This window comes from Thermobia domestica, chromosome 10, assembly GCF_964235325.1.
Source record: "Thermobia domestica chromosome 10, izTheDome1.hap1.1, whole genome shotgun sequence".
Taxonomy (NCBI): Eukaryota; Metazoa; Arthropoda; class Insecta; order Zygentoma; family Lepismatidae; genus Thermobia; species Thermobia domestica.
The window spans coordinates 179,360,087-179,379,122 of record NC_137463.1 but is presented as its reverse complement, the minus strand read 5'-3'; the positions used below and the strand labels follow the sequence as shown (position 1 = coordinate 179,379,122).

The 19,036-nt window shown below is 33.1% G+C and overlaps 1 protein-coding gene across 2 annotated transcripts in view; it reads right to left on the bottom strand.

Annotated features, from left to right (window-relative positions):
* The window catches only part of LOC145662119 (uncharacterized), a 48,169-nt gene that overhangs the window by 9,766 nt on the left and 19,367 nt on the right, over window positions 1-19,036 (bottom strand). For both annotated transcript variants that reach the window (XM_081727453.1, XM_081727454.1), the window contains one exon: window positions 8,408-8,514. In XM_081727453.1, coding sequence (XP_081583579.1) covers window positions 8,408-8,514 — 107 coding nt within the window. The remainder of the gene's footprint in view (window positions 1-8,407; window positions 8,515-19,036) is intronic.

The following is a 19,036-nucleotide window of genomic DNA, read 5'->3' as shown; positions in this document are numbered from 1 at the left end:
TTAAGAAATTTTGAGTTTTTAAACTAGGAAATAAGCTCGAAAACTTGTGAATATTAAACCTTAAGAGTTAAAACACTATTTCAAATGTAGTGTTTTGCACAACAGAAACTACAACGATACACTGAATAGTGCAAAGGTGCATAGTGACCTGCTACTATCACAGCAAATGCTTGAAGGGCTTTTGGCGGAACGTCGAATTAATGTTTGGCATACTTGTCGGAATTTTTAAAGTCTGTTATAGATTAATTGTTCACGAGCTCAAAACGCCATGGTAAGGTGCTTCTTATAATGAATAAGTTCGGTGTACACAATCAAATTCTAATAAATATATGGTCATACCATTTTTACATTCAATTAACTCCTTCGATCGCGCCCGTCGTTAGCCAACACTATCCTTACCTATGAATCATCCAGAGTATGCTCGCTCCAACTCTCGTTGAATAAATATTCCAAAGTTTGCAAGAGCCACACCCTTCTTTAGCCACATACGTAAGTTTTCCTAGCCCAATAACAACAACTGCTCCCCCCCAAAAATTCTTGTAACTCATATCATTCAGGTATTGCGGTAACACGAATCATAAAAAGAAGAGCGTAATTTAACATGTCAGTAAACATTAATACGAAATTATTATTGGTGGTAGCTTAGGACATGTGTATGCTGATTGTCGTCTCCATGCATGGGCATTGTGAAATGTATCAATCGCGATTAAGGTTCACTTAATCAGTATACATGTACGGATGACGGAAATTGATTTTGTAGATAAACAGCTGTTGAAACCAGCAACATAATGCTATGCGTACAACATAATTAGTCGGCAATAGACATTGAAAACTTTGACCCCTTTTTTCGTGATACGAAGAACACACTACACAAACACAATACTCAGGTTTGAATCCTGATCCAAACATATAGAGTTTGCAATAAGATATATGTCAACGTCTAGGAGTTTACATTCCTCGATTGAATTCGTTATTTCTATGCATCATCAACATTGGTCCAGAATTATGACTTCTAATATTTCCATTCAACGCTGGTGACGATGTAGCACCAAATGTATATTAGGAGACCTTAGTCACTAAATTTGTCCAACTTTTGTTCCACTTCCACATACAATAAATCATACTAATTACTGTTATGTTAACTCTTAATAACCGGTTATGAATGCACTGAGTCAATCTAATGATTGTACCTTCTGTGTCAGAGAGAACATTCCAATGAGGTGTCGCTGAGCAGCATTGGATCCCATGCCACAATGTCTTTTTCACGATTAATTTTCGAGATGTCCTCATATTTCTAGTAACACCATTTACGTGCATGTGCTATTCTACACTTGTCAGGTATTTCGTATTTACACTGTGTAGTTTGCAACTCTGGTTACACTTTGTTCATAGGTATATTAATATTCTATTAGCACAATTGTGTTTATCGGTTATTCAGGGTTGATATATATCATATCTTAGTGACATCGCTGACTCACTTCCTACCTTTGTGGTATTTTTTGATGATCTCCGCGTCTGTTGGGAGCTATTGTCCATATATTGTCGCTTTTTGCGCATATCAATAGAATTTTTCCCATATATCCGTCATTTGTGTCTGGTACCAACTTTGTTTGGCCTCATCACCTGTTGTAGGAATTTCTACTACACGTTAAATGTTTATTTCTTATCATTACAAAATGTCATTCGTCATGTACTACTTTTTGTGCAAACTGTTGAAGCAGCAACGTTGTGTTTCCCCCTTTAAGACATAATCAGTATATATCATCTTCTACGCCGTTTTCGCAATACTTCGTACAAGACAACCGTACTACTTTTGACCCACATTCGTTAGACATTTTTGATCAATTTAATGGCAATTACTAGAGGTTTAAGTTTCTTGATGTATTATGTTACTTTCTGTATAAACGAAATAATGAGCTATTTTGGCATATAATTCTTGAATCTATCTTTCTATAATTAATTTAATTTAAACTATAAGTACTATTAGTATTTATGATATACAGGTTGCAAGTTTTATTTTCGTTATTGATTAAAAAAAATTAGAAATCCTACTTTAAAAATATTATTAAGCCCCTAACTCATTATTCTAAATATCTCGCAATAATTGGTTAAGGTATTATATCGAGATAATCATAGATATTATGGAAAACATGACCTTCATAATGTTTATAATAATTTTGTTAGTACATCAACGAACGCTTTACGTAGCTCTAGTATATCAGAGGTAAAATATCTTACAAAGTAATTGTTATATTCTGCAAGCAATAATTCTGAAAATACATACAATGTTGAGACCAGTTCTCACAGTTTTGTGTTTTATTTTTATGAGAGAATTTGTTCTTTAGAATATCAGCTTTTTTGACACTGCAACTATTTGTATGCAAATATTTGTATGACGAATAATTCTAAGAAACGAAAAATCTGTTGTTAGCTGAATATCTATCATCGTTTTATTTGTTCAGGTTATGGATTCTTTAGTGTTCTAGTGAGGAATTTAAGACAAGAACATAATTTACCTCTCTTGCAAATATGAATTTCTTTATGAAAAACTATCATCTCTATATTTTCCTGAGGAAGAGAGTTACAAATTGCACAAAAAGAAAGTAAATGACTTCAATTATGGTCATAAAACTTGCTCCCACAAATAGTCCAAAAATCTCAGCAATCGATACTGTAAAGAAATGAATAAATAATTGACATGGATGTAAATATTTCGTTTCAGATATAACAATTAGCGTACTTCTTATTATTATAATAGCTCAGAGTGCTGATGCTAAATGTACTCAGTTGTTCCATGGTTTAAAATATATTAAGTGAAAAATATAACTGGCTCATGTGAATATCTTAATAACATCTAGCAATCACACTGTGCAAACTGCTAAGGAGTATTTGTGTCATTGTTAGGTTTCTGGGTGTAAAGGTAGGATTGCAGTAACAAATATATATGTACAATCTGGCTGTTAAAAGGTATTTTACATATATTGTACATAAATGATCACGTCATGTTTTCTACCATAATAAAATTTGTAAATTACTATTGGCAACCAATGATCTTCCGTTCATTTTCAAAAAATAGTTTATTTCAGTTTTCTCGAAAAGTACACTAATTATTTTATCATCAAATATGTCGTTTTGTACAGCTTGATTTAATAGTTGATCAACTTCGGACATTATTTTAGTTAGACGAAGATTAAAATTTAAGAGTAATCATGATTTGACTAATGTGAGGAGTGTACTTCCAAAACATTCTAATCCGTTTGGTAGAATTATTCAGAAACGCCAAAAAAATATAGCCTTTTAGATTAAAACTCTATTGCAAGTGATATTTGAAACAGAAATAACCTCCTTTGACAAAAATAATAATTACAAAATTTAACAAAATAGGTTCCATAGTATACTTTTCCATATTCAATTCAAAATCGTACATTTCTTTTGTATTTAGCATGTCCAAACAATATACTCTCATGGTTCTAGTGTCGCATGGAAGGACTTGGTCAGGTACTACTGCAACAATTTTCCCTTAATAGGTGGTTTCGTTCTTTGTAAATTATGTTTTAGGTTTACAAATAAATTTGTTTCCTTCTATGATAGAGCCATTATACTTACGCATATAACTTTAATAAGCATAATTAGATCTATTGATTGGGATGTTTCACCTCAGCACTGACAATTTTCCATTAAACGTTAATAACATTGTTAAATTTATAGTTTTGTGCTTACCTTAGTGATGAAAGAAGTTGTCAGTAACTACTAATAAAAGAAATAGTTAAGCAACTAAAATTGAAATTTTGTAATATTTAATTTCCCTTTTACTTAAACAATGTTAATATTTTTTATTATAAAACTTGTGAGGTATTCAGTTTTAGCAAACATTCCATTCGAGTGGAAACCCTTATTATCATTTGGAAACAGGAATACAAAAGGAAGGTTCAAATCTTATATACATGTAAAGTTTAGATTTTACACTCAATAGTATATTGTATGAGCGTTTACTAATAAGAGAACACAGTGTCCAAACGGGGGTACCTATTTTGATGAAAACATATATATTTAATCAGTTCACTTCCAGCTTGAAAAACAAGTAACATCCCGAAAAATAAGGCTTTCGAAGTGTTATGAGTCTACTATACATAACTACTTCCTTTGGAATAATGATAAATGTTGAATGTGCAAAGGGACTTGGCACTTTTCATATTTTACCTTATTTTTTTTTTTTTTACATTGAACGCATTAATAATGACTGTCATTTCATATAATAGTGTGATTCAAACTGTCGTAATTAAAGTTTTAATAACCTGACTGTCAACTACCTTCAGATTTCGTTGCGTCATTAAAATTTACGATCATTGTAAATACTTATCCCGGTATATGTCATTATCAATTTAATGGAAAATGGAGGATGGAAACACGTGAGTTGTCTGAGTTGCCATCGGTCAGGTTTGATGTGGATCAAAACAATAAATAACTGGCTTTAGTGATATTCTCGTTTGGAACAGTGGCCTAAATGTAAAACTTTAAGTAATTTAATTAAGCTGTTATTATAAAAATATATTAAAAATATACACAGAATGCCAAAGGAATATAGTCATGAGAAGCTAGATGAAAGGTTTAATTTCCAATGTGTTAAACACTGTATTGTCTAACAAGACGTGTACTCCAGTTCGTAAGGCTAAAGCAGGAAATGTATAGATATGCTCACTTTAATTCGTAGCAGAGTCATTCATCTGTAGAATGACATGTTTTTCTGTTAACGACAGCTGAAAGTTGATGTCCTAGATTTTCTGCTCAAAGCTGCACATACAGCGAAGAGTAGAATCGATAAAAAATCTTTAACCCTTTAATGGGCAAGCATTGGTAGCATTACCATTAAAATATTTAGTTGAACCATGTCTTCCTGATCATAATTTCGTAATTTTTAAAATATTTTTATACTTTGGTTACAAAATACAGAGTGATTATTTCAAAGCAACATTGCCATAAAATAGGTCTTACGTGTAGCTACTGAGCAACATTGCCCTATTATGCTAAAATATCATAAGGATACTCTCAGTAATTACCAACAGTTTGGTTGAAATATTTTCGTACAGAGCAAGGAACCACAAATATAAAAAAGACAACTTCCGCAGAACGTAGGAGATAAAACTTCTACAATACTAAATTTGACTGTCCCCTGTTGACGAAGATTAGAAGTATCTAAAGACGCGACCTGCAAATCATGTATATGAATATTGTATAAAAGCAATAATGCCAATTAAATGATCGCTGAATTTATGATTCGGCGGATAACGCAATAGAATGCGAAGTTGCTTGAGAACAACACTGCCCAATAAAGGGTTAAATGATACAGGTATGTTCCTTCTCTAACCCGCATGATTATTCGTGTATAAAATACCCCCTATTTTATTAAAATATGTGGATGAGAACAAACTGAATTACTTTAAGACGAACGATTGTGGAAAAACAATACTGTGTAGGAGTCATTTTTGTCAAGCACAGTAATTGAAATCATAACATTTGGAAAAGTGAATGTGTGTACAATAAATTAACAGGTAAAATATATACCTATATTAACACTTGCAGTACCTATAAATACTAGATTTCTGAATCGGGTGCTGAGTTATATCACATTGTATCTTCATTGGTTACAATTATACAATAAATCTATAGGTGTATAGAGGTAGTATTAAACAGCTAAACAAAATAGTGGCTCAAAGCATAGCAATATGTTGACACAACACATCTTCTCTAGTATCTACACTATCATAGATACATATCAAAAATAAAAGTTGCCATACTATCAAATGGTGATAAAGGAGTATGAACTTTGTAACACAATTTTGACAAACACAGTTTGTATCTATGTGCAGAATATTGGCTACATTTTAGAGCGAAAACTGTTGAAGAAATTTGCATCATACAACGCTGTGGTGTCTAGTAGCAAGCAAGAAAAGTCTACATGTAGATTTTGTATTTCGACATAAGAATCAGTGAGTTGGCACTCACAGTATTTTGTGGTAATCTCTTTAATTTTATGAAAGCAGCTTTTTTAAAAATGCAGTCCTTGTGTTCTGAACGAGTATTACGTATCAATTAGTCACTCAATAAAATGTTTAGCAGGGATTTATTGTAAACCATTCTTAGTTCTGTTCGGCCATTTTACTACTTTTAGCTTTCATACTAATGCTCCTTTGAAACATTCCTTCTATTACGTGAAACATGTGAATTATAGAGATGGTTATCAAGGTAATACGAACTGCTTAAAAATTAAATGATTAGTATTATTATATACCACCTTTCGCACTCAGAATAGATTCTGCTGTGACGTGGAATGATCTCATGAAGGTCTCAAATAATAGAAAATTTAATATTATACTATTACGCATACAGTGCATTATAAAATGCTTTCACCTGAATCATCAATGCACAACGGACCACATATATTTAATTATGTTCATATCTGGAGGTTGAGCAAATAATGAAAGTTGTGGAATTTAATCTCACTCTTTGTCAAACCACATCGCAACATATCTTCATTTACTAATGCACGCTTTATCGTTATGTAATATGATACAATTCCCGAAAAGTTTCGACTATAGGATGTACACCGTCAATTAATTCTTTATGTGGCCCTGTTGATTACAATAAATAGTTTTAGTTGCGTTGTACGCACAAATGAAAATTTCAGGATCATTTAATTGACATAATTGCCTTTATGCAGCATTCAAGTACATGCTTTTCGGATCAATTGTTTAGATATTTGGTCAACATGAGACAGCTAAGCTAATATCAATTTACTATTGCAGATACTTTATATTCGGAATTCCAGTAAAATTAGTTTTCTTCATGATTTTTTTTATTCTGTAGGGAGATATTTAACGAAAATTCCTTGTAAATACTCCTTCCGAGAAATATTAAGAATTATAATTTATCACATTACAAGCATTGACTTGCAATACGTGGTTAGCTATTTAATGGCAATTTTCCTTCGGAATAAATAGGAAAATACTTACATCAAAATAACACTTGTTTCTTTAAAAATACGAAATCATGTTAAGGATGACGATATTTAATAACACAAATTTAAAAGATTCTAACGGGAATTTGTCAACGATTCAACCTGTGAAATGATCACGGGGACTGATGGAACTTGTATGCTTCAACACAGGACCTACTGAAAAGAATAATTGTCCCTCTGCGATATAGAGACGCAGTAGATAACTTTCGGATGGATAATTTTTTAATCATTCGCTTCTTTGTAATCCACCGCACATAGGCACAACACGAGGATTGGATTAAAGTGAAATAATTACTCATTCGATGAATTGAGAAGCTTCCAATCATCAGTGTTCCATGTTTCGTACTTGTGATACCGTTATCGTCCTGCGCCAAGTGAACTTTGTGGCGGACAAACGCCGTGTGCGTGGGTTTCCTCGGGGTTCTCCCGTTTCCACCCACTTTCTTCATTCCACCATTTCATTCATTACTCATCATCACCGTCTCCTTTAGCCTAACCGGTATAACCGTGGGACGTAAAACTCAAAGATTTCATTTCATTTTTTATCATCCTGCATTATTGTTGATAAATATAATGGCTTTTCAAGTGCAATGGAACCCCTATATAAACGTCATGCTGATAGCGCCGGACTGTGACTGTCATCCGAGATTGTAGGAGGTACTACTTGAGACACTCTATCACCTGCTACGCACTCCTAAAATCATTTAGTGAAAATCGTCACTGTAATAATCAGCGAGACTTATTACCAAGGGGTTTCTTCCAAGGGGATTCTATTCCCCAATGTGTTTTCCATAGTTTTTATATGCAATCATCACCTTGGACATTGTCCCACGCTACGCACTTACATACTATTTGTACTTGCCAGATTCTGCACGCTTGTATCTATATAACAGAAAGCCAATACTCGGTCAACTATTAAGTTCAGAGGTCCTCATTTACAATATCACCGTCTGCTTAGTTCACTGTATGCTACCGTTCTACTATTCTTTACGTAGCGCAGAAAACGTACTCACAAGCTAGAAGCCAGAGCCTGGAGCTTAAATTTCTGCCTTACCTTATTCAACCCAGATGTCTGATTGCTTTCAATACTCAGGAATTCTTATTATTGTCATAACCATTTATACATGTCCTAAATTTCACGAAAATGTATGTCTAGGTCTTATGCTGATCTACCATTCTGCAATACTTCCACTAATAATTATACATGTCTGTGCTATACAAACATAATTTTATAATAGAATTTTCTTTCTTCAGTATTATACACATGTTCCTTAGTAACGTTATCGACTTACATGCAAAAAGACGTTTGAAAGGGACTCTATTACACAACATCAAATAAACTTTATCCAATATTTGAAATTAGGTAGTGAAAATTTATTAAAGTTAACTTACCTACAAGAGACAATGTTCCTCGTACAACTTTCAGTTTGCGTCGAGTTTTTGCGAGTCTTATGGTCATTTGAACTTTAGAATACTCGCCTAAGTTTGTAATTCCATATCTATGGGGAAAAGCGATACGTAAATTGTTTATATCGTATACACAACATAAGAACATATTCTTTCCACATTTGGAAATATTTAGTAGCTCATGGAGTTAATTCATTTAGATCTTTAGTACTGAAGAAAATCCCATGGGAATCTTATCTCACTTTTCAGTCAAAAATATTTAAAATTGTAATGTTTAAAAAACAATAATAAGACTTATAAAATAAACTTACAAACATACGCATAAATGTAAAATAGTAAAATAAATTATTCACTAAACCACTCTTTTAAGTCTACAATACTACATTGAGCTAAAAGTAGTACTCGGTGACGGTGTGTAATTCAGGGACAATTTAAAAATACTATAGAAAATAAAGTGTATCATTAAACTAATATATTAACTTGACATTTTTAGTGAAAGAAAACTTAATCATCTTCTGAAAATTAATCATAATAACGAGTGGCATTCCCAAAGTTATTTTCGTCATTTTTCATAAAGAAGCTTCATTACAAACAGATAAAATAGAATTTTATAAAAATAATAACTGTTTGGTTAAATTGCACATATTCGCTACTGATATTAATACGTATTCGTACCGCAAAATCAACTTCAAGAAACCTTTTTGGTTAGTTCAACAGATTCCATCTCAAACATGATCTCGTCTCTAAAATGGTAGTTGCAGATCTGTTTCAATACTGAATTCGTATAGTTTGAATGTCTGCTGTAGTTTTACAAGTGTGATATGAAAATAATCTTCTATAAAGGACGGTTATCTGAATAAGAATTATGTCATCTTTGTTTTTGCTATAACTCACAGAATTAAACAGACAAACAAGTTAACCATATTATCTAGTCTGTAGCGCTTGTGATATACATTCGCTACTAAACTACCAAACGCTTAACTTATCCATGGCATTTGACTTAACTTTCGGTACCTTGTGTATGTATGTATACTGATGAACAGATAGCTAACTGAAGCTTTCTATATGATTTTGTTAAACATGCTTTCGTCCAGGACAACTCTCTTAGTTTCCTCTAATACCTTAAGAGAACTGTCAATGTTGACTGTTTGAAGTATGTCTAGATATTTCTGCATTTGGAGAAATAAGGAAACCAACAGCAACTAAAAACAGCGTGTTACCATATATTGCATTACTTTCCCTGTACAAGCATTATTTTATCCGTTCCACTGTTTGTAGCTCATTTCCTCAACGAATGCACTCTTGCTTGCTAGTGGATCGAAACCAGAGAACGATAATATTCTTCCCGTCCGAATTGGTTAAGGATTCGGTAATTGGAAGACTCTTACTAGCCGTCGACTAAGGTTACATTAGCGTGCTTTCGTATCGGAATTATCCAACCTGCACTATATTAAGCGAGTGAATGCAACAGTCCGAATTGTGAAGAAAATGTTCTTAACTGATTAGTGATGCAAAATTTCAGCTACTTTTGGAATGGAATATTTTACCATAAAATATTAAATTTGCGTGGGAGAACATACAAACATACATTTCCATTTCTTAAACTGTTTATGGCTTTGTTGGTGAAACACCACTTGTCTTTTCTTGTAGTGAATTCTGCAAAAAGAAAAGTACGTTTACCAAATCCAAAGCTTTTAAGCTCTATGTTCAGTTTTGTTTTACCATAGTTTAAAACAAGATTTCTGTCTTGACTTCTTTTTAAAATCACATTTCATGCTTTTTTCGGCAAGTGTACATTATGCAACTCACCATAGCCCAATCGACACTTTGGCTGCTTAGCTATCTTATAAAGTACATGGGAGTTGTGTTACAGCTTGCCAAAATTCTATTTGAGAGGCAAGAAAATATACTATATCCCAAGAAACAGATAGCAAACAATTAATGTTTTCGTTTAAGGAAAGCTTCGCTACTTCTCCTTTTGCGTCAGGGATAAATTTTATCTTAACCTTAAAAGAGTTTAATTTATAAAAGTAAACCAATACACGGCTATTTTGAGTATGATGTTAGTTTGACACATTTATTCAAAGAATTGAAGCTGCGCGTTCCATAACAGCACACGTTCACTTTTTTTTTGGAACTATTTGAGTTAAGAATCGTGGCGGATATAAGTCCTTGAGCAAGTAATAGCGACAGCTTTGGAACTAAATGCAGAGTATGAGAATTAAATCTGTCATATTGGTTGACTGGTGTGGAGAAGAAACAAATTTGTGAACCAAAAGGTTTAAGAACATCTCAAGTTATTAATATATACTATGCCAAAGATTATTGACATATATCATCATAAAGGATATGAAAAAGACGTTCCAAAACGAAGAAAAATATGATAGAACTTGGTACATGGAGGCACAGACACCTAAAGTGCACACACTAATCATTTACTGCGTAGTGGTCGTGGTTCAATGGTCAAGGCGCTCAACCCGTAGTCTAAAGGTCCTCAGATTGGATCCACGGAGAGCATATATTATTTTTTTACTTTAGAATTTTGTTGGTGATTGTTCGGCAATGACACAACTATCTTACTACCTTCAGATCTTCAGATATTGAATACTCGGGTCTTACAATACTTGAACTATCAAACATTCAGGAATAATAATGATAATAACAAAGTAATGATAATAATAAGTATCTCGTAGAGGATGAAAAGTTAGGATTATCGCTCAGGTCCTACCAATACAAGCAGAAACGTGACATTTGACAAGAATATTTCCGTTATGTTTAATGTTGCCCACGAGAAGAGGTATTTCTCATCTCATTTCTCAAACAAAACAAAGAAAATCGACACATAAATTAACAGTTTATATTCGAGACGGAATAAGACATTACTCAAATTATCATCTCGCTTTGGAGATAAAAATAGAGACGAGACGAAAAGTATCGTAAACATTTCTCGTCTTATCTCGATTCTCGAAGTAGTATATATCCATTCTTTTAGTAAGAATTACTTTGTAGACCGACTCTTATACGCTATTTTGTTACTTTGCATTTGGGAGCTCATTGAATGATGGTCTGTGTAGGTATTTTGATAGCAAAGCTTTTATAATTACTTCTGCATATCCTAAAAGTTAGTTTATTATATACCTTACTGTTCAGTGATATTCGGTTACTTCTATTAGTTATTTTCCTTAAAGGGTAATGTAGAATAATTTCCACATGAAACTTTAGTGGAACACTTTCGACCAAAATTCGGGTAGTTGGAAAAGTGTGTCCTGGAGGTCCAGACAACCTCCCAGAAATCCCGACTTTTGTGTAAGTTTTGCCTAGTTTTAGGGAAAATTTAAAACGTAATTACCATTATTACTATTTTATTATTATTACTAGCAGCGTTCACCCCGCTTCGCTGCGGTCACCCCGGAACGCAATAAACTTTGTTACTTAGATAATTTTTACTTTTTCGCTTTCAAGTGATATGATAAAAACCATAGAAGATTGCAGTAAATGTTAACATTATATCGCCTGTCATTTATGTTAACCCGCCGAGTGACACGGTCATGCGGGTTGCATATAAATACGTTTATTTTTACCTATGATGAACTAACAAAGGATTTGTACGTTATGGACACTTGAATGGTCAATTATCTCAAGACACTGGTAATTAAAAATTAAAGTGATATGATAAAAACCATCTAGGGTCCAAATCCTAATAACCCCCCAAAAATGAAAGAAATTGGTTCAGCCGTATTAGCGTGATGAGGGAACAAAGGATTTGTGCGTTCTCTTTTATATATAAGATTATTGAATTTTCATGTATTTAACTGTTTACCCTGTTGTAAAAATCTTAAGCGCTTTCTTTATGGTTGTTTTCGTCATACCCCGCTCAGTTCTAGAGTTGTGTCCCTGGATCTATACCAGCTATCGTCCAGTGGACATTGTGCTGGAAAAACGCTGTGTGTGTGTGTGTGTGTGTAGGTTTTCTCGCGGTTCTAATTCCTCCCACTTTCTTTAATCCACTATTTCTTTTATTCTCATCATCGACGTCTCCTTTAGCTAACTCGGCATAACCATAGAACGTAAAACATAAAAACATAATTTGTGTTAGGGCTGTTGTGAATTCATTAGCCCTACTTTCTACATGAAATTTTATTAGAAATCTTTCGTTTAACTCTTATCTAGTTATAGGGATGTACGGAGTGGATATATCCTGGTGGTCCAGATACTTCTCTCGAACCAAGACTATTTTGTAACTTTTTCCTAATATTAGGGGTGACTTTACAGATTTGAAAACAATCTGTTCCCATAACAAATTTTCCAACTCTATTATTATTATTATTATTATTATTATTATTATTATTATTATTATTATTATTAGTAGTAGTAGTAGTAGTAGTAGTAGTAGTAGTAATATTAGTGGTAGTAGTAATAGAAGTAGTAGTATTAAAGGTTTGGGACCTCAATGTTACGTCCTATTCCAATGCAAATAAGCGTACTGAAGTTGGTAGGAAATAAGAAAAAAAATGGTTTGGTCCTTGTGTAAGAATGAATTCCCTTATAAGGAATACTTTGGAAGGATTAGTGCCCGGAAGGAAATGAGGGAAAAAAAGGAGGTGTCATTGGACAATATCATAATCGAAACTTCGAATTACTTAATGGAAACTAAGTAGAATTTTTGTTCATAACGAAACATAGTAAAGGCCTTCTTTTAGGTAGAAGACTTGATAATGTATGTACTATATCGATATTCTAAGAAAATCTCGAAACGAATATAAAAAAGAATATTTCTTATTTGCAAATTTTGGTTGAACGGATATATGAAACCTGTTGGAAATGGTAAACGAAAATTCTATTATCATTTCTAGCAGTAGAAGTGATAAAGGAAGAAATTCGGAACAATTGCTAGGAAACAATAATATTTCATACATATTTATGTCTCATACTAGTCCCTAAAAGTGACCCTTATGTATTCATGAATTTTTTGCTAAACAGGCTACGTTTTCAATCATGGTTGTAGATGTGGATGTCATGTTGTTAGTATTTTCCCATAGAAAACATTGTTTCAAGTCTAACTTGTAAGGCCGAAAGATATTGAGAATTTTTCATATTATTATACATTATAAGTATCAATATTGTAAATGATAAAAAGTTCCTTAAGTACCTAGGCGGGAATTGGATCTACAACACCTAAAATTACAAAACGAATGCTCACGACACTACCCTAAGATGGCTATGTTAAATAAGAATCAAAAGATACTCATTTGTCTAGCAAAGTGCACCCGTTTACGTTAACTACGAAACATACTGATTTCGATCAAGATAAAATACTAGAGTCCAAAGAATTGAAAAATTAAATTAGAAAACAAAAATACATAAAAAACGCACGTATATGAGGGACACTGTTTTTTTAAGAGTAATTCGAGCCCTTAAGTATAACCTCGTTGCTGAGAACACATTTTTCTGATTCGCCAAAAGTATCTCCGTAATTTGTCTCTATTATACTCAGTTATACTTGTTTCAAAGGAGAGGATTGGACTACCAGGACATATCCACTGCGTACATTTCCCTAAACTAGATAAATGTTAAAGGAAGGGTTTCTAGTAAAATTTCATGTAGAAAGTAGGGCTAATGAACTCACAAGAGCCCTAAGAAAAATTATGTTTTTATGTTTTACGTTCCATGGTTATGCCGGGTAATTTAAAAGAGACGTCGATGATGAGAATGAAAGAAATAGTGGAATGAAGAAAGTGGGCGGAATGGAATGGAATTAGAACGGCGAGAAAACTTACACACACACACACAGCGTTTGTCCAGCACAATGTCCACTGGGCGATAGCTGGTATAGATCCAGGGACACAAGCTCCAGAGGTGAGCGGGCGGGTTATGACTAAAACAACCATAAAGAAAGTGCGTAAGATCTTTACAACAGGGTGAACAATTAAATACATGAACATTCAATAATAATAATAAAATAGTAATAATGGTAATTACGTTTTAAATTTTCCCTAAAATAGGCCAAACTTACAGAAAAGTTGGGATTTCTGGGAGGGTGTCTGGACCTCCAGGACACACTTTTCCAACTACCCGAATTTTGGTCGAAAGTGTTCTACTAAAGTTTCATGTGGAAATTATTCTACTGTACCCTTTAAGGAAAATAACTAATAGAAATAACCGAATATCACTGAACAGTAAGGTATAAAATAAACTAACTTTTAGGATATGCAGAAGTAATTATAAAAGCTTTGCTATCAAAATACCTACACAGACCATAATTCAATGAGGTCCCAAATACAAAGTAACAAAATAGCGTATAAGAGTCGGTCTACAAAGTAATTCTTACTAAAAGAATGCACATATACTATTTCGAGAATTGAGATAAGACGAGAAATGTTTACGATACTTTTTACCTTGTCTCGATTTTTATCTCCAAAGCGAGATGATAATTTGAGTAATGGCTTATCCCGTCTCGAATATAAACTGTTAATTTACGTGTCGATTTTCTTTGTTTTGTTTGAGAAATGAGAAGAGAAATACCTCTTCTCGTGGGCAACATTAAACAAAACCGAAATATTTTTGCCAAATGTCTCGCTTTTGTTTGTATTGGTATGTCCTGAACGATAATAAAATCCTAACTTTTAATCTTCTACGAGATAATTATTATTATCATTCCATTATTATTATTATTATTATTATTATTATTATTATTATTATTATTATTATTATTATTATTATTATTATTATTATTATCCTGAAGATTTGATAGTTGAAGTATTGTAACACCCGAGTATTCAAATAACTGAAGATAAGACTTCATACATCAGTGTGTTATGGGCGTTCATTCGCCACCAGGAATTCTAAATTTAAATAAATACTAGTCCTCCGTGGTTCGGATCCGAGGACCTTCAAACTACTGAGCGAGCGCCTTGACTATTGAACCACGAACACTAAGCGGTAAATGATTTGTCTTTAGTATAGTCACATTAGGTTTCTTTACCTCCGCTTACAAAGTTCTGCGTTTTTTTTTTTTTTAATTTTGAAACGTCTTTCGTATATCTTTTATGATGATATAAGTCAATAATGTTTGGCAAAGTTTATATTAATAGCTTGAGTTGTTCTTTACGTTTTGGTTCACAATTTTGCTTCTTCTCCAGACCAAACAACCAATATGACAGATTTAATTCTCATACTCTGCTTTTAGTTCCAAAGTAATCGTCATTACCTGCTCAAGGACTTACGTCCGCCACTCTACGTCGTCGCTATCGTCTAACTGAACTGTATCATTTGACATTCAAAACAAGACAGCTTCTAGTATCTTCCGCATGTTACTGATGTGCGAGTTTCATTAGTACGTATTGAGTCCACAGATGTATGTTATTCGCAAAAGAAACATCCGACACGAGTTTAGCGTGTGGTGCAATGCCAACAACACATTATTTAACTGTCGCCGCATGGAATAATTTAATAATTGAATACAAATCAAAAACCATATCTGCAAAGAAGATAATAAGCGACTTAGAGAAATATTCATGGTGACAGGAAAAGCCAAAGTTGATGAAAAAACTTGAAAAGAGAGCATATAGATCTGAAATTCCTCTGAAAGCTGCCTAAATCAGTTATATTGAAAAATACCTCTACTCAATATTACCTGTATAGCAACTTTACTTTCAGAGATTTCTGGAAAGTCTGGTAAAGATCAGACACCCAATACTAAGGAATCGGTGTGGGGTTCTAATAAAAATGAAGGAAAGAGATTAGTAAATTAAATTAGTAGAGCAATGTGTTGTTGTTGTATTACATTATTGTGAAAATAGAGACTGGCTTTAGGCACAGTGATTGCTGTTTCATTTCTAGATATTATTGATCACTAGCGTTGAAGAAAATTTACGTGCAAGCGCCATGTTTTTCTTCTCTCCCGTCTCGCCATAGACACATTCGCTTCCAGCGCCAGCAGTGCTTCTACGGGTAAGTTGGTTGTATGACACCATAGTGAAAGGTGGTTTGCGTTTTGTACATCCTCCTTGTTGTCTTCTAGTTTGCTGTGCGTAAATTTTACGTACCGATAGTAACAAAAGAAAATTTATGTACATCAATGTTACGCGTCGGTAGTAATACTGTCCCATATTTTGTGTAATTTTATTATTTTGTGCAAAGATTATAATGAGTATGATTATAGGGTAAGACTAAAATGAGTGAGAAGAGAAATGTAAAGGAAAATTTGATCATGGATGTATTGGAAGATTACGTTAGTGATGAGGAAACCCGGAATTTGAAGAGGAGGAACCAGAATATGATAATGATAATGATACGGAATATTTTCCATCTGAAAATGAAGTGTCGGAGGATGAAATTGCACTAAGTATAAGAACAAATTAAATTTTGGTAAGAGAGAACGAGCCAATGAAGAAGGGAAGAAAAAAATAGCGAACCCAGCACATCGAAAGAGACAAATAATAAAAAGAAATTGAACAATGAACCAGTAGTACCTTTCAGTGAATATAATCCTGTTATAATATTACCTCCATGTGACGCAATGTTTGAAAAAGATGATTTTGTTTGGCAAATTAATGCCAAACAAGAAACGAAGAATGACGTCAACGTAGTGTCTTGTGGGCAAGCAATTTGTGGAGAACTTCAGCGCAAGAAATGCCCGAACTGTGGATAAACGTCTGAAATTACTCAAGTCCAACTCAATAATTCTGACTAATATTCTGTAGTACAGCCTCTTATGTAGTAACTGTATCTTATAATTTTAATTAGTTATACAGTAAAAACAATAAACAGTTTCATTCATATATTCTCTTATTTGCGGCTAAATTAAGTTATTTATAGTACGAAAATGAATTTTAGGACTCGTAAGTAGGCAAATATGGTAATTATGAATGAGAAGTTTTCCAAAATAGTCATTATGAATATTTGAAAAAAATAAAAAATGAGTGCGTAAAATTGACGTATAAGTAGTAATAACGGTATACGTAAACACGGCAGTAACCTAGGGTTAAAAATCAGATATTCTTTTTCCAAATCTGAGTTACAGTATCTAAAGCTAATGTAAAAGATTGATGAATTCCATAATAACACAAATCCAGTATTTTCATTATTCTATTATAGACAAATTACTTGTTGTATTCATTATTTTAATACTTAGAATCATTTGTTATTCAGCAAAGTGTAAGCATGACAAAAAATCTGATTTCCAAGTTCATTTCCTAGACATATTCAGTTATTATTCATTTTTTCAATATCTATTCAGCTGGACTTGGGTGGTTATGGAACTCACGGCTTCCATTCCTTCTTTCTTTACTGTTATATCGAGTCAAAGCTTTTGAAATAAGAAACTTGTGGATACCGTTCTAAACGTTTTACCCTTACACAATAGCTGTCTCAATAAATTTTATACACAGCTATAATAAACTGTTAGTTTATTGATAGATTTTAAATTATGATTTCTTCTGTGAAATCTACTACATTTTCATAACAGTTATTGCTAACACTATTAAACTCTTTGCTGAACGTTAGCGTCGTTGATCATTAAACTAATAGCTCCATAACTCATGGTTAGAACTAGATAACGTACTGCGTCCACCGACGTGTGTTTTTTCTATTCGTCTATCGAATTCATAATTAGTTTATTATTTTCTATATAGAATTCAGTAATTAATTACTTTTTGGTATTTTAATGGAAAAGCAAATATGGAATATATTGTTATCTGTTCTCTAAAATTGAAATATTTAAGTAAGCCCAAAATATTCAAACAAAAAGGATGAAGAAAAAATCTTTAAAAAAAAAACGACAGGGTATATTCGAACTCTTTCATCTCTACTAAAATCTTGACATGAGTGTGTATAATTGTATGAATATAGACGGGAACTGTTGCCGATCGTTTTGAAACGGAATATGGGAGAACCATAAAATAAAGTAAATAGATGCGATTTGTATTCTTATAAAATTACATGGCGAACGGATTTTATTTGATTCCAAACAGTTTTGTCAAATATACGCGGTTAAAGGAGCATTCTGATTAGCAAATTAAAAGACAACGACGGTTTAAGCCTCTACAAGCGACAGTTTCTTCATTGTTTCCGTGACCAAGGCGGAAGAGCACGCCCCTAGTAATCAAAAAGTTGGTGGTTTGCGCCCACTACGGGGTACTTTTTATAACTTTTTTAAGTGTTTTTGAGACTAACCTTAATGTAAACAAATTACGTATATAAGCGATTTATATTTTATGGGGTAATTTTGTGGTTCGTTGACGTTTCATCGCGTCTCTGCCACTGGTGGGCTGCTGGTTGTATGATTTTCAAAACGGAAGTGTGGCCACCGCGAGTCGTCCCTGCAGGGCCGCGAAGTTTTATCGAGATCTTGCTACTTGCCTATAGGTTGTCCACAGATGCTTATGGCATGGGGTATTCGCACATGCTTGTAAATTATGAGAAATACTTCAACCTCACAGAATGCTTTGGTCTCAGTAATAGTATAAGAGAAATTACTATTGTTTTGGCACGCTCAGGCACATTTTAATTCTGTATTAACATTAATCTGCCATGATATTTTTCCTTTCAGCCTTTACTAGTTATATGTCAACATTAGCATTATCTCTAAATGTTGTTGGTCTTTATTTTCAATGT